General features: G+C 44.7%; 1 protein-coding gene across 1 annotated transcript in view; it reads left to right on the top strand.

Annotated features, from left to right (window-relative positions):
• WDR88 (WD repeat domain 88) overlaps positions 1-15,854 on the top strand; it is a 47,760-nt gene extending 31,906 nt beyond the window's left edge. The window contains exons 7-11 of the mRNA XM_005893922.2: positions 183-370; positions 2,374-2,456; positions 4,328-4,396; positions 13,233-13,325; positions 15,681-15,854. Coding sequence (XP_005893984.2) covers positions 183-370; positions 2,374-2,456; positions 4,328-4,396; positions 13,233-13,325; positions 15,681-15,854 — 607 coding nt within the window. The remainder of the gene's footprint in view (positions 1-182; positions 371-2,373; positions 2,457-4,327; positions 4,397-13,232; positions 13,326-15,680) is intronic.
• The last annotated feature ends 360 nt before the right edge of the window (positions 15,855-16,214 follow it).

The raw sequence follows: 16,214 nt of genomic DNA, 5'->3' as shown, positions 1-16,214 counted from the left end.
AGTGTAACATAGTTAGATTAATTAATATTTGGATCATAGTAGGCAGTGATCAAAAAAGTGATAACCGTTAAGTCACAAGGCATCAGCTCCAATGCCCACTCCACTCACCTCTGCTTTAAATATGTCTCCAGATTCTCCAGGAGTGACATGCTAATGTGTGCACCCTCTCACATGTGTTGCAGGGCACATAACAATGCCATCTCAAACTGTTGTTTCACCTTCAGTGGCCATTTCCTGTGTACAAGCTCCTGGGATAAAACCTTGAAAATATGGAATGTCCATACTGGGGAGTTTCGAAACCGTGGCGCCTGTGTGACTCTGATGCAGGGCCATGAAGGTTGCGTGAGCTCCTGCCACTTTGCCAGAGACAGTGAGTAATTAACACATCAAAGGATTCCACACCGTGGGGCTGCTGGGGCCAAGCTCCTCATGTTCCATTCACATGGACCCTCCTTAGAAAGAAAGGCTTTCCAATGATGCCCACAGCGAAGGTGGATTTATTTTCCTCAAGAATCAAGAGAAAGATGCACACGTTTGCAAGTGACAGACACTCAGCTTGATGTAGCCAAGGCAACAAAGTAAATCTATTAAGTTCTGTAATGAGCGAGTCCAAGAGCTGATCTCCCTCAGGAGTAGCTGGATCCAGACACTCAGATAATGCTCTCAGGAAGCCAACTCTTCCACTCTGCCCCCTCCCCCGCGCCCACCTCCCGCCCAGCTCAGTTTCTCTTTTGTATTGACCTTTCTCCTCAGAGAGGCAAAGATGGCTTCTGGTGGTCTAGGCCAACAACAGTTCTGGCTACTGACAGTCCTAGACGAAGAGAGACCCTCTTTCTGATGGCACCCACACAAGTCCCAGGGAAGACTCCCATTGGTTCAGCTGACATATGCCCATCTGTGAACCCGCCCCTTTCACAGGGAATGGAAGTCTCTGATTGGCCAGGCCTGGGAGACTTACCTATCCCCGGAGCTTGAGGTCAGAGTCGTGCCTTCTGAACCAGAGGCACTGAGAATAGGTGAGGGGTGTTTCCCCATGGGACATTGTGGAGCCGTTTCCAGATAAAGAGGCATAGATGCGACCAGGAACAATGACAGGAAACAGCCAGGGGCAACTGGCTTCAGTGAGGGCCATGACTGCTCCTGACATCCAGGAGCCAAAATGCTGTACTCCCCGATCCTTGTGGGGAGTGGGGCTTGCTGTGTGTGACAGGGGCTGGGGGCGGGGTGCTACCCGACCAATACGCACATAGTCAGGGCCTGACTTGTGAAATGTTTCCCTCTTCAGAAGTAGCATCTCTGTAAGTCAGATCCTCCTATGAGGTATCCCACCAGCTTCTGTCTTTGGCTTTCCATTTAGGTTTCAGAGTTGTGAATAATCAATCGTCACTATTTGCAGATTCTGTATTTGTGAAGTTATCTACTGGGTAAAGTTTATTTGTGACCCTAAAATCAATACTTATGGCACTTTTGCAGCCATCCATGGATATGTGCAGAGCAGCGACAAATTTGCCATATGCACATGTTCCCAACTGAGACTGAATGAGGTGACCCTCTGCCTTCTTCCAGTTCTCTTACCATAAGATGTCTTTTTTGTGATCTATTTAGTTCCACTTTTTTTTTTTCCATTTTGTGCTTTTTGTTTATGATTTTTCTGTTTAAAGAGGCCCCCAAACATAGTGCTGTAGTACTGTCCAGGATCCTAACTGTGTGAAGCCTGTGATGTGCTTTACAGGGAAACACAAGTTAGGCAAGCTTTGTTCAGGCATGAGTTATAATGCCAGTGGCCATGGATTCAATGTTAACAAATAAGCAGTATGTGTTAGATAAGGCATCTTTAAACAGAATCAGACAGAAAACGAAGTACTGATTGGCTGATGAAAATGTTGTGTCCAGAGGCTCACAGGAGCTTAACCCCATGTTTTCCCTATGGCCAGTCATTCATTGAGTGTTTGAGATGACTTTGTAGAGCATAACTACCATGAACATTGAGAAAAAGTGAAAGTGTTAGTTGCTCAGTCGTGTCCAACTCTTTTCGACCCCATGGACTGTACCCCACCAGGCTCCTCTGTCCATGGGATTTTCCAGGCAAGAATACTGGAGTGGGTTGCCATTCCTTTCTCCAGAGGATCTTCCCAACCCAGGAATCGGACCTGGGTCTTCTGCATTGCAGGTAGATTCTTTACCATCTGAGCCCCCAGGGAAGCCCAACTCTAATTGACTGGGGGCTGTTGAGTCACACCAGGAAGAGGGTTGAGTGTCCTCAGGCACAGTGGCGCCTCACAGACGCACCCTCAGCCTGCTTTGGCCTCACCAGAGGACGAAGCAGTTGGCTGAGGAAGGTTACCCCCTGAGACACTTTCATTTGTGTTCCAGCCTCTTTTCTCGTGTCTGGAGGGTTCGACAAGACCGTGGCTATTTGGGATGTAGAAGAAGGCTACCGGAAGCTCTCCTTGAAGGTACCAATGCCAGTATCAGATAGAGGATCTGAGCGTCATTCTTTTTTAAAAAAATATATTTATTTTATTTGTTTGACTGTGCTAGGTCTTAGTTGTAGCATGTGGGATCTTCTTTTCAGTTGCAGCATGCTGGATCTTTGGGCTTCCCAGGTGGCACAGTGGTAGAGAATCCTCCTGTCAGTGCAGGAGACCTGGGTTTGATCCCTGAGTTGGGAAGATCCCCTGGAGAAGGAAATGGCAACCCACTCCAGTATTCTTATCTGGAAAATTTCATGGACAGAGGAGCCTGGCAGGCTACAGTCCATGGGATCGCAAAAGAGTCAGACATGACTCAGCACATACAAGGAACTAGTAAGTATGCTGAATCTTTAGTTGTGACATGTGGGATCTAGTTCCCTGACCAGGGGTTGAACTGGGTCCCCAGCACAGGGAATGTGGAATCTTAACCACTGGACCATCAGGGAAGTCCCTGAGCTTCATTCTTTAGTCATTTCGTATTGGATGCTGGGGATACAACAATGAGACAGACCTAAATATTCCCAATGGAACTGACACCTCTGTGGGAAATGACAGACAAGAAAAACAGCAAACACATCCTCAGTAGTGATGAGCGACACAGAGAACCCACAACAGGGTGATGGAATAGATTCCCGGGATTAATCCATAGTGGGTGCGCCAGGAGGGCCTCTTGGAGAAGGTGGCATTTGAGCTGAAAACTGGAGGGCAAGGGAAGACCGGATGAGTGAGGATCTTGGGGAAAGGCATTCCAGGAAAATGGAGCAGTAAAGGCAAGAACTCCGAGTAGGGGCCGTGTCTGCAAACAGCAGGAGTCCCCATACAGGGGAATGAATGTCATCGTGAGGCATGCACAGACAGCTGTGGATTCCAGAATGGTGGGTGTCAACTGGGTGCTTTTGGCTGCAAGTTAGAGGAGACTCAACTCCAAGTGGCTTTGTGATATGGAGATGGATTATCGAGCACAGCGAGAATCCAGAGGGTAGGCAGTTCCAGAACCGGTGCCTCTGTTCCAGTTGCCCCCATGCCAAGATTTTTGCACACCCCTTGGTCTTGGCCACCTTTGGCTGTGAATGCAGGAGACTCCCAAGGCTGTTCTGTGTCCCCCTCTTCTCTGTGGGTTTGGAGAGGCCAGGGGAGCTTACATCATATCACATAAATGTTCAACCTCACTCTGGTTAAAAGTCCCTTTGTGCTCCCATCAGGTCATTCTACTCTCCTTTTCCTCTTCTCTCCTCTATTATTCCACCCTCAAATTCCTACCCTGTTGTTAAATGCACAGCAGTTTAACCTAGCTCTTACTTCTTTTCTTCTTACCATACCTCACCGTCCACCTCTTTCCATGTGGGAAAGACCCAAGAATGAAAAAGATGCTGACATGGAGCTCCAACATCATTAAGTGTCTGAACCAGCAAGTATTTATCTCCTCTAAACTCCATTTACTGGAGGAAATTAACCCCATGTACTTAGTCACAGTGGGTGGATTTGCAGTTACTTGAAGCCAAATGCTCCCTTAGCAATAGGACCACTGAGTGATATTTCCTAGAACAAAGAAAGCAGACAAAAAACTGCAAAATGTGCTCTGTGACCAGCTGGGAATATAATTTTTTTCCCATTGTGTTAAGCACCAGAGTACTATTTTAAAAAACACATATGGTGCTGTGACATACACATGAATCACAAGCCTTTACACTTTGTACTCCACCTTAAATATCGTGGGTGAAACCAGGGACACACAATTAGTTGCTTTCAAAAGCAAGCAATGTTGAATTTTTGACTTTGTTTTTCAGTTCTTGTTGTTCTTTCAAAGGTTTTTTTTCCCCTCTAGATCCTCTTAAAACTCTGCTTTTCTTCAGGGCCATAATGACTGGGTGATGGATGTTTCCATTAGCAACAACAAGAAATGGATCCTCTCTGCTTCAAAGGTAAAAGTAGCCAACCTTTGAGTGACTTAAAATCTCTATCACATTTGTGAGAATTGTTGTTAGCAGAAATGTATTGTCAAGTAAGATTCCTGAGCATTTCAGTCTGAAAGCCACACCTGGCCAGGCTGTCCCCATCCAAGGAACTGCCTGAAAATGTGGAAACTGGGTCTTTCCATTTGCTGAAGTGAGAAGTTCCCAGGTATTTCTTTGCATCATCGTTAGTTGGAGCAAGAGCCTGTTCAGACTGGCAAATGATGGAGCCAACTAGGGGCTTTGGAGGGAAAGGGGTCAGCTTGTGGACAAGCAGACCACTCTGAAGTTCCAGGAGGGTCTTCCCTCTCTACTCTCTGCATTCTTTGATTCCCATGCCAAGGGCACATAATGGCCAACCTGGGACATCCTGAGGGCTGCCCTCCATGTGTGAGCATCAGAGAAGTAGGGTCCCACCTTGTCCCCCAACCTTAATTAGAATCATCTCATTCTCTAGACTGGGGGTTTCTAAGTGTATAAAAATGCGGACAAGACCCTGCCTGCCATGATCAACTTGTTAGAGAGCCAATGCAGGATACTGTAACACCTGACAAAAAAAAAGAACAATAATATAATACATAATAAAAATTATATGCCAATGTGTTGTTACTTTACATAAAAATATGAAAAATGATTATGTCAATTATATCTCAATAAAGCTAGAAAAAGTAAAAATACAAGCAAAGTATAAAAATCAGTATTTATTTAAAAATTATTTACTTTTCTGTCACATAAATACAATTATTTAAACAAAATAACACTAGAACTAGTCAATAACAGTATTAGTAGTAACCTATAATAGGATAATTAAGCAAATATGGTTAAGAAAAATATGCTTTGTAATATTTCATTCTGTCCTTTGATATAGCAATTTATTTTGACTTAAAAAAGAAACTTTATTGGTTATTTTTAAAATTTTTTAAAGTTTATTTTTATGTGGATCATTTAAAAAATCTTTATTGAATTTGTTACAATATTATTTCTGTATTATGTTTTGGTATTTTTGGCTGCAAGGCATATGGGATCTTAGCTTCCCTGACCCGGGATCAAACCTACACTCTTTGCATTGGAAGGCAAAGTCTTAACCACTGGACCACCAGGGAAGTCCCTTTACTGATTAGTTAAAGTTTACAGGCTATATTATTGTACATTCTTAAGATATATAAATGTAAAACTTTTTAAAAAGAGAATATAAATACAATAAGATTGATTAGACAGATACTTTATGTATTTATCTTTTCCAGCTTTATTGAGATATAATTGACATGTAACATCGTGTCAGATTAAGAGGTACAAGGTGTGGTTTGATAACACATATATATTGCAAATGCTTGCCACCATTTGTGCTGTGCTAAGTTGCTTCAATCGTGTCCCACTCTTTGCGAACCTGTGGGCTGTAGCCCACCAGGCTCCTCTGTCCATGGGATTCTCCAGGCAAGAATACTGGAGTGGGTTGCCATACCTTCCTCCAGGGGATCTTCCCGACCCAGGGATCAAACCCAGGTCTCCTTGCATTGCAGGCAGATTCTTTACCGCTGAGCCAGCGGGAAGCCCAGTTGTTGGTTGCTCAGTTGTGTCTGACTCTTTGCAAGTCCATGGACTGTAGTCTACCAGGTTCCTCCTCCGTCCATGGGAATCTCCAGGCAAGAATACTGGAGTGGGTCGCCATTTCCTTCTCCGGGAGATCTTCCCAACCCAGGGATCAAACCCCTGTCTTCTTGTTTTACAGGTGGATTCTTTACTGTTGGAACCACCAGGGAAGCCCTCTTACCACCACAGCCTGAGCTCCACCATGTCATATAATTAGCATTTCTATTTTTGTAACAAGAACATTTAAGATCTACTCTGTTAGCAAATTTCAAATATATTATGCTATGCTATGCTAAGTCACTTCAGTCGTGTCCGACTCTGCAACCCCATAGACGGCAGCCCACCAGGCTCCCCCATCCCTGGGATTCTCCAGGCAAGAACACTGGAGTGGGCTGCCGTTTCCTTCTCCAGTGCATGAAAGTGAAAAGTGAAAGTGAAGTCGCTCAGTCGTCCGACTCTTAGTGACCCCATGGACTTCAGCCTAACAGGCTCCTCCGTCCATGGGATTATTATACCAGATTATTATCTGTAATCACCATGCTTTACATTAGAGCCCCAGAACTTGTTAATCTTATAATTGAAAGTTTGTATCCTTTGACCCAAATGTCTCTCCATTTCCCTCCTGCCCCCTCCCAGCCTCTGGTAACCACTACTCTACTCAGTTTTTATACATTTTTTTCTTTTCTTTTTTTTTTTTTAGATTCCACATATCATTGAGATCACACAGTACTTGTCTTTTTCTGTCTGACTTATTTAATTTAGCATAATGCCCTCAACGTTCATCCTTGTCACAAATGGTGGAATGTCCTTATTTCTCATGGCCTAATAATATCCCATAACATACACACACACATATATATATATATACTACATCCGCTTTATCCATTCATTCACTGTTGAGTGTTTAGCTTGTTTTCATACCTTGGTTTTGTGAGTGATGCTGCAATGAACATGGGGGTGCAGATATCTCTTTGAGATCCTGTTTTTATTTCCTCTGGATATACACCCAGAAGAGGGATTCCTGGATCATGTGATAGTTTCATTCTCAATTTTTTTTTGAGGCTTCTCCAATACTTTTTTCCATAGTGCCTATACCAATGTACATGGCAACCTACAGTTCACAGCAGTTCCCTTGTCTCCATGTTCTCACCAACACTTAACTTTTTCATAATAGCCATTCTAACAGTAAGGTGATATCTCATTGTGGTTTTGATTTACATTTCCTTAATAATTAGTGATGCTGAGCACATTTTCATGTACCTGTTGGTCATTTGTATGTCTTTTTTGGAAAATTGTTTATTCAGTTTCTCTTTTATTGCTATTGTTGTTATTGAATTCTGTGAGTTTTTTATGAGTTTTGAATATAAATATTTTCTCTTTATGGTTTCAGGTCTTATGTTTAAATCTTTAATTCATATGAGTTAATTTTTTTTTGAGTTGTATAGATAGGGGCCCAGTTTCATTCTTCTCTATGTGGTTTTCTAGTTCTCCCAGCATCGCTTTTTTGTGGGAGAGGGCGAGGGTGGGATGATTTGAGAGAACGGCATTGAAACATGTATATTATCATATGTGAAACGAATCACCAGTCCAGGTTCCATGCATGAGACAGGGTGCTCAGGGCTGGTGCACTGGGATGACCCAGAGGGATGGGATGGGGAGGGAGGTGGGAGGGGGGTTCAGGATGGGGAACACATGTACACCCATGGCTGATTCATGTCAATGTATGGCAAAACCACTACAATATTGTAAAGTAATTAGCCTCCAATTATAACAAATAAATTTATATTTTAAAAAATCATTTTCTTTTTAAAAATTTATTTAGTTTTTAATTAAAGGATAATTGCTTTACAGAATTTTGTTTTCTGTCAAACCTCAACATGAATCAGCCATAGGTATACATATATCCCTTCCTTCTTGAACCTCCCTCCCATCTCCCTCCCCATCCCACCCCTCTAGGTTGATGCAGAGCCCCTGTTTGAGTTTCCTGAGACAGACAGCAAATTCCCCTTGGCTATCTATTTTACACATGGTAATGTAAGTTTCCTTGTTACTCTCTCCAAACATCTCCCCCTCTCCTCCCCTCTCCCCATGTCCATAAGTCTGTTCTCTAGGTCTGTTTCTCCATTGCTGCCCTGCAAATAAATTCTTCGATACCATCTTTCTAGATTCTGTATATATGCATTAGTATATGATATTTATCTTTCTCTTTCTGACTTACATCGCTCTGTATAATAGGCTCTAGGTTCATTCACCTCATTAGAACTGATTCAAATGCGTTCCTTTTTATGGCTAGTAATATTCCATTGTGTATATGTATCACAACTTCTTTATGCATTCTTCTGTTGATGGACGTCTAGGTTGCTTCCAAGTTCTAGCTATTGTAAATAGTGCTGCAGTGAACAATGGGATACATGTGTCTTTTTCAATTTTGGTTTTCTCAGGGTATATGCCTAGGAGTGGGATTCCCAGCATTACTTTTGAAGAGACTAATCTTTGCTCATTGAGTAGTCTTGGCTTCCTCATCCAATTATTCACTGTGTAAGTGAGGGTTTATTTCTGGGCTCTATTTTTATGCTAGTACCAAATTGTTTTGGAGAAGGAAATGGCAACCCACTCCAATATTCTTGCCTGGAGAATTCCATGGACAGAGGAAGCTGACAGGCTACAGTCCATGGGGTTGCAAAGAGTCGGACACGACTGAGTGACTGACACACACCATATTGTTTTGGTTACTATGTTGTTGCTGTTCAGTCGCTCAGTCGTGTCTGACTTGTTGCAACCCCATGGACTGCAGCACGCCAGGCCTCCCTGTCCTTCACCAGCTCCCAGAGCCTGCTCAGATTCATGTCCATTGAGTCAGTGATGCCATCCAACCATCTCATCCTTTGTCAACCCCTTCTCCTCCTGCCCCCAATCTTCCTCAGCATCAGGGTCTTTTCTAATGAGTTGGCTCTTCGCATCAGGTGGCCAAAGGATTGGAGCTTCAGCATCCGTCCTTCAAATGAATATTCAGGATTGATTTCCTTTAGGATTAACTTGTCTCATACTTAAAACATGTGATTTTATGGTAGGATAACATTTTAACATCCTTTCTCTGACCAGCAATGATAATAGCCATCTTGTAGGCATATGTTTAAGGATGATATCTTCTTCCATATTCTGTAAAGCCACTGTTTCTGTTAGTATTAAATGCTTCTGCACATTTTGAGAATGTTGAAAAATGACTAAAAAAAACTTTGCTTGGGAGAGGCCCAACAGTACAGGTAAGCAAATAAGATTCCTTTGTAGGATGTGCAGGCCCTTCAACTGGTAGGATATTTTCATTTATTTTGGTAAGTTAGTAGATGAAATGGAATTTCCCAAAATTCACATTTTGGGAATTTGTAGGAATATGTACATGTCTGAGGAATAAGTAGATAGATGAGCAGCGTCTAGTTTGTATTTGTGTAAGACGTCAACATGTTTCTGTTTTATATTTTCTACAGTTTCATTAAAATCTTTATAGAAATGAAGGTGATATGAAACCCTATCTTTTGAATCAAAGTGTCTAAGAGCTAGGGGGAGCTTTTTCGTTGTTGTCATTGTCATAGCTGGACAAATCACTCAATATATTGCAGACCAGAGGTCCCTAACCTTTTCGGCACCAGGGACTGCTTTCATGGAAGACAGTTTTCCATGGACTGGAGTGGGGGAGGGTTTCAGGATGATCCAAGCATATTACATTGATTGTGCACTTTATTTCTATTGTTATTACACTGTGATCTATAATGAAATAACTATACAACTCACCATAATGCCAACCAGATCATCAGACATTGGATTCTCATAAGGAGTGTGCAACCTACATCCCTCGCCTGTGCAGTTCACTGTAGGGTTTCTGTGCCTATGAGAATCTAAAGCCACCATTGATCTGACAGAAGATGGAGTTCAAGTGATGGGGAGCAACTGTAAATACAGATGAAGCTGCGCTGGCCGGCCCGCCACGCATCTCCTGCTACGCAGACCAGTTCCAACAGGCCATGGACCAGCACCATGGCCCCGGGTGTGGGGACCCCTGCTGTAGCGGGCATGGCTGTTGATAAAACCTGACAGCTCTGCGCTGTAAGGGCCAGCATGTACGTCACCAAACTTTCTCCTTTTGTTTTCCCACAGGATATTTACTTGCAAGTGCAGAGTCAGAAAATGTAATGTAACTCAGCGTGCTGCAGTAAATCACCACGGACTTCACCGCTTAACATACATTTAATATCTGAGAGTTCTGTAAGATAGAAGTATGACAGACTCTCACTGGGATAAAATCAACGTGTCAATAGGATTGTATTCCCTGCTGGAGGCACTAGGCAATAATCCACTTCTTTGCCCTTTCCAGCTTCTAGAAGACAGTCACATTCCCTGGTTTGTGGCCCCTTCTTCCATCCTCAAAGCCAGCAACATTGTATCTCTCTGTGCCTTTCTTCAGTTGTTACTTATTCCTCTGACTAGAATTTCCAGTTTTAGAAAACTTTGTGGTTATTTTGGGCCCATATGAATCAGTTCAGTTCAGTTCAGTCACTCAGTGGTGTCCGACTCTGTGACCCCATGAACCGCAGCACGCCAGGCCTCCCTGTCCATCACCAACTCCTGGAGTCCACTCAAACCCATGTCCGTCGAGTTGGTGATGCCATTCAACCATCTCATTCTCTGTTGTCCCCTTCTCTTCCTGCCCCGAGTCCCTCCCAGCATCAGAGTCTTAACCCAGAATAATCTACCTATTTTAAGAACATCTGCTTAGCACTCTTAATTCCCTCTGCAGCCTTAATTCCCCACTGTCATGAAATCTATTGTATTCTCAGGTTTGGGGGATTAAGATGTGGACTTCTTTGGGGGTGGGGGTAGGGTTGGGGGAGAACATTATTTTGCTGACCACATTCAATTTCATAATCAAAGGAATGATGGAGACAATGCATCTGAGGGGTATTCCCAAATTAGTTCAGTGACCAGTTTTTAAGGAGCATAGAGCTCTTCTTAAAAAATCGATTTTATTTTTTAGAGCAGTTTTAGGTTTATATAAATATTGAGCAAATCATACAGAGTTATATTATAGCCCTACCCTCCAGTTGCCAGTATTATTAATACCTTGCATTAAGTGTGGTATACTTATCACCATTAATGAACCAATATCGATACATAATTATGAATTAATGTCCATGGTTTAAGTTTCACACTTTATGTTGTGTCCAGTCCAGTTCAGTCGCTCAGTCGTGTCTGACTCTTTGCAACCCCATGAACCACAGCACACCAGGCCTCCCTGTCCATCACTGACTCCTGGAGTCCACCCAAACCCATGTCCATTGAGTTGGTGATGCCATCCAACCCTTTCATCCTCTGTTGTCCCCTTCTCCTCCTGCCCTCAATGTTTCCCAGCATCAGGGTCTTTTCAAACGAGTCAGCTCTTCGCATCAGGTGGCCAAAGTATTGGAGTTTCACCTTCAACATCAGTCCCTCCAATGAACACCCAGGACTGATCTCCTTTAGGATGGACTGGTTGGATATCCTTGCAGTCCAAGGGACTCTCAAGAGTCTTCTCCAACAACACAGTTCAAAAGCATCAATTCTTTGGTGCTCAGCTTTCTTTATAGTCCACTTCTCACATTCATACATGAACACTGGAAAAACCATAGCCTTGACTAGATGGACCTTAGTTGACAAAGTAATGTCTCAGCTTTTTAATATGCTGTCTAGGTTGGTCATAACTTTTCTTCCAAGGAGTAAGCGTCTTTTAATTTCATGGCTGCAATCACCATCTGCAGTGATTTTGGAGCCCAGAAAAATAAAGTCAGCCACTGTTTCCACTGTTTCCCCATCTATTTCCCATGAAGTGATGGGACCAGATGCCATGATCTTAGTTTTCTGAATGTTGAGCTTTAAGCCAACTTTTTTACTCTCCTCTTTCACTTTCATCAAGAAGCTCTTTAGTTCTTCTTCACTTTCTGCCATAAGGGTGGTGTCATCTGCATATCTGAGGTTATTGATATTTCTCCCAGCAATCTTGATTCCAGCTGTGCTTCTTCCAGTCCAGCGTTTCTCATGATGTACTCTGCATATAAGTTAAATAAGCAGGGTGACAATATACAGCCTTGACGTATTCCTTTTCCTATTTGGAACCAGTCTGTTGTTCCATGTCCAGTTCTAACTGTTGCTTCCTGACCTGCATACAGGCTTCTCAAGAGGCCGGTCAGGTGGTCTGGTATTCCCATCTCTTTCAGAATTTTCCACAGTTTCTTGTGATCCACACAGTCAAAGGCTTTGGCATAGTCAATAAAGCAGAAATAGATGTTTTTCTGGAACTCTCTTGCTTTTTTGATGATCCAGTGGATGTTGTGTGGTGTGGGTTTTGCCAAAATCATGTCATGTTATCACCATCACAGTATCATACAGAACAATGTCACTGTCCTCAAAACTCAAAACTTCTTGTGTTGTACCTGTTCACCCCTCCCCTTCTTGCCCAGAACCCCTGGCAATCATGGGCCTGTTTGCTGCTGCTGCTAAGTCACTTCAGTCGTGTCCAACTCTGCAACCCCATAGACGGCAGCCCACCAGGCTCCCCCATCCCTGGGATTCTCCAGGCAAGAACACTGGAGTGGGTTGCCATTTCCTTCTCCAATGCATGAAAGTGAAAAGTGAAAGGGAAGTCGCTCAGTCGTGTCCGACCCTCAGCGACCCCGTGGACTACAGCCCACCAGGCTCCTCCGTGCATGGGATTTTCCAGGCAAGAGGACTGGAGTGGGGTGCCATTGCCTTCTCCAATGGGCCTGTTTGCTGGCTCCATATTTTTGCCTTTTGCATAATGTTATGTCGTTGGAATCATATAGTATGTAGCCTTTTCAGAGGTGGTTCTTTCATTTAAAAATACGTATTTAAGGGTCCTCCTTTTGGTGACTTGACAGCCCTCGTCTGTTTTTTCTTACTGAATAATATTCCGTCACATAAATGAATTACAGTCTCTCTATGCTCTTATTCAGGGACATCTTGTTTGTTTCCACTCCTGGGGATGTGGGACTTCCAGTGCTAAGGCTAGGATAGTGCTAGACAAACTGGGATAGTTGGTCACCCTAACTCTGTCACTCTGCAGGTGGAAGTTCTCTGCATGAAACCTGGATGCCATGCACCTCCCTGGGTCATCCAAGCCTAATGAGCCCATTTTGTGACTGCTGGTTTCTTGCTTAACTTGTTTTAGGATAGGACTGTGAGGCTATGGAATATTGAAGAAATTGACCAAATTCCCTTGGTAATGGAGCACAAAAAGACCCAGGGCTTAAAGGTGAAACAGGTTGGTATTGGGTAAAACAAAGCCAAATGAAGGCTTTCATTAGTTCTCTCTACAAATTTATTTATTTTTTAAACAAATATTTCTTGGACAACTGGGGATAAAACTATGAACAAACAGACTGAAATTTTTGCCCCGAGGGAGCTTACATTTCTAAAAGGGAAGATAAACAATGAATAAAGAAATAAGAAATGTATGTAGTAAGTCACATGGTCATAGGTACTTTGGAGGAAAATAACAGGAAGGGAAATGGGAAGGCTGGTGGTATGGCTTTCTAAATGGGGGTCAGGAGAGGTCTCATTGAGAACGTGACATTTGTTCAAAGATTTGAAGGTGGGGAGGGAGTTAGCTGTGATCTGTGAAGCTGTTTATGGGAACAGCCCATGTGGAGACCCTGCGGCAGGACTGAGCCTGGTGCTGAAGAGTGGAATGAGTGGGAGGGGATGAGGCCCAAGGCCATCCTGGAGGAATGGCTGGCACATAGCTGGACTCTGTGTGGGCCTCCTAAGCTCCTTCAGCAGAACCCTGGCCAGGTCCCCAGTGCCCCGTTTCCCATGGATGGAACTAAAATCCCAGTTCTCTAGTGGATGATCATGGTGGGCACAGCTGTTTCACCAGGTGTAGCCAGGACTAGCCCCGGGCAGTGGAGGCCAGTGCCTGCTGGGGCCCTGCAGTGCAGGCACCTGGCTACCCCTTCCCGAAGCTGAGGAGTCCCCGTGGGCCCTTGTGAATCCTGGAATCCCCCAGGTTCTTCTCTGTTCAGAAGGTTGCCCAGCTGATAGCTACCACTTCTAGGGATGGCTAATTGGCTGAGTGCTGAAGGATGAACACTTTTGAACTGTGCTTTTGGAGAAGTCTCTTGAGAGTCCCTTGGATTGCAAGGAGATCAAACCAGTCCATCCTAAAGGAAATCAGTCCTGAAAATTCATTGGAAGGACTGATGCTGAAGCTGAAGCTCCAGTCCTTTGGCCACCTGATATGAAGAGCCTACTCATTGGAAAAGACTCTAATGCTGAGAAAGATTGAAGTCAGGAGGAGAAGGGGTTGACAGAGGATGAGATGGTTGGATGGCATCACTGACTCGATGGACATGAGTCTGAGCAAACTTGGAGAGATAGTGAAGGACAGGGAGGCTTGGCATGCTGCAGTCCATGGGGTTGCAAAGAGTTGGACATGACTGAGTGATGGAACAACAACAATAGCAATTGGGGAATGGCATTGGGGGCAGGGAGGTGATGGGTGGGTCCCCCATGGAACCGCATCTTTGTGGCCAGCTGATCCTCATGGTCTTTGCAGCCATGTTGGCCCTTAGTCCCTGGAAGCTGACTGGCCACAGAGCAGTGCTTGTGTCTCTACCTGCCACCAGGGCGGGATCCAGGGACTGCCTCCTCTGAGCTCTGCTGTCCTGGGCTTGGGTCGTGGGTAATTATGCTATAGAATAAGGTAGGTAAAGGATCAAATACATTTCTTTCTTGTAAAAGGAAGGAAAGAAAGAAACTACTTGAAGCTGTAGCAAAGATGAGCTTGCTGCATTTGACTTGCTCTGAATCAATGTGAGAAATCCTGGAGGCCAGGTTTCCCAGAGGACCTACCCTGGGTGGGGTTTGCCCCACCTCCCCTGCAGGCTTTGGGGCCCTAGAGAGGGCAAGGGTGGCAAAGCATAGGGGCTTGGAGAGCCAGGGTGGAGGCTTGCCACCTGCAGGCTGGTCTCGGGGTACCTTGCTGTGGTGGGACCCTCTGAGAGACCTCTGTTCATGGCCCAAGAGCCCATCCCATGGTGCTGCTCACTTGTTGGTGGGAAAATGTGACAAGCAAGCTGTGTCACTCTACCCACTGTCCTCTGGGTGTTTCGGCCAGAAACAGGCTGAGACAGAGGAGGATGTTCAGCATCTTTATCATGTTCCTGCTTTGTTCAGAAGTCTTGCCTACTTGATGCTCTTTTAAAAGCTAGGTGTCCCGAGGATGTCAGGTAGTTAGGATACCCCTTGGCTCTACAGTTTCGCTCTGCAGAGAGCAGAGGGTGATAGTTAGACATCCACCCCCAGTCCTTGCCATTGTCAAGTGGCTTTCCACTTCCCCCTCCCCCTCACCCACTGCTGGGACCCCACAGCAGGGGACACGAGTTGGCAGGACCTGTGTAGCTTTTGTGAGGGAAGAGAGGGGAAAGCCTGAGCTCATTCTCTCTCAGCAGTCTGCAGTTTCCATCCTTGTAGGCTTAGAGACCCCAGAGAGGAGAGGCAGCTCTTGCCTCAGCCCGGCCCCAGGTGGTTGGATCGGGGGGGAAGAATTCTAAACTGTATGCCTCAATCTCCTCTGATCAGCACCTCCTTTCTACTCTTTTAAAATATTTCGTGTCAGTGTGAAGAATGTGACAGTCCTTTCTCCATCTACGAAAGCGACATCTTTTCTGAAACAGTCACCAAATGTGTGCTCTGCCGGATGAATGAGACAGACTTGTCAACAGAGGCCTCACACTCATCAGAAGGAGAGGCCTCACTGTCAAGGGAGAGCAGCCCAGATGAGGATGGCTGATGGCCACAAGACCCTTTGGGTGACTTGAGCCCAGGTCACCTGTCACGTAGGCTTGGGGGCTCTGCAGAGACCTCTCTCTGGGGCCCCTCCCCAGTGGGTGGGCCCATCAGAATAAGGCAGGGGCCAGGCCAGGCTCTGGCTGGACTCCCACCACTGCTTGGCCTCCTCAGCTCCACAGCACCTCAGGGATCCCTTTGTCTGTAGTTTTCATGCAGAATAAATCTAGATGCTTTTGGAAAACAGTGCGTGTGTGAATTCTAGAAACATTTTGGCTATTTCTATGTCCTGGTGTTCATCCTGTCTCATTTTGGGAACATATTCTGGTCTCTGGGTTTGCCCTGTAAAGCAGTCATTGGGTGC

Source organism: Bos mutus, chromosome 18, assembly GCF_027580195.1.
Source record: "Bos mutus isolate GX-2022 chromosome 18, NWIPB_WYAK_1.1, whole genome shotgun sequence".
NCBI classification, from domain to species: Eukaryota; Metazoa; Chordata; class Mammalia; order Artiodactyla; family Bovidae; genus Bos; species Bos mutus.
Note: the sequence above shows the minus strand (reverse complement) of the source record. Positions and strands in the feature narration are given on the sequence as shown.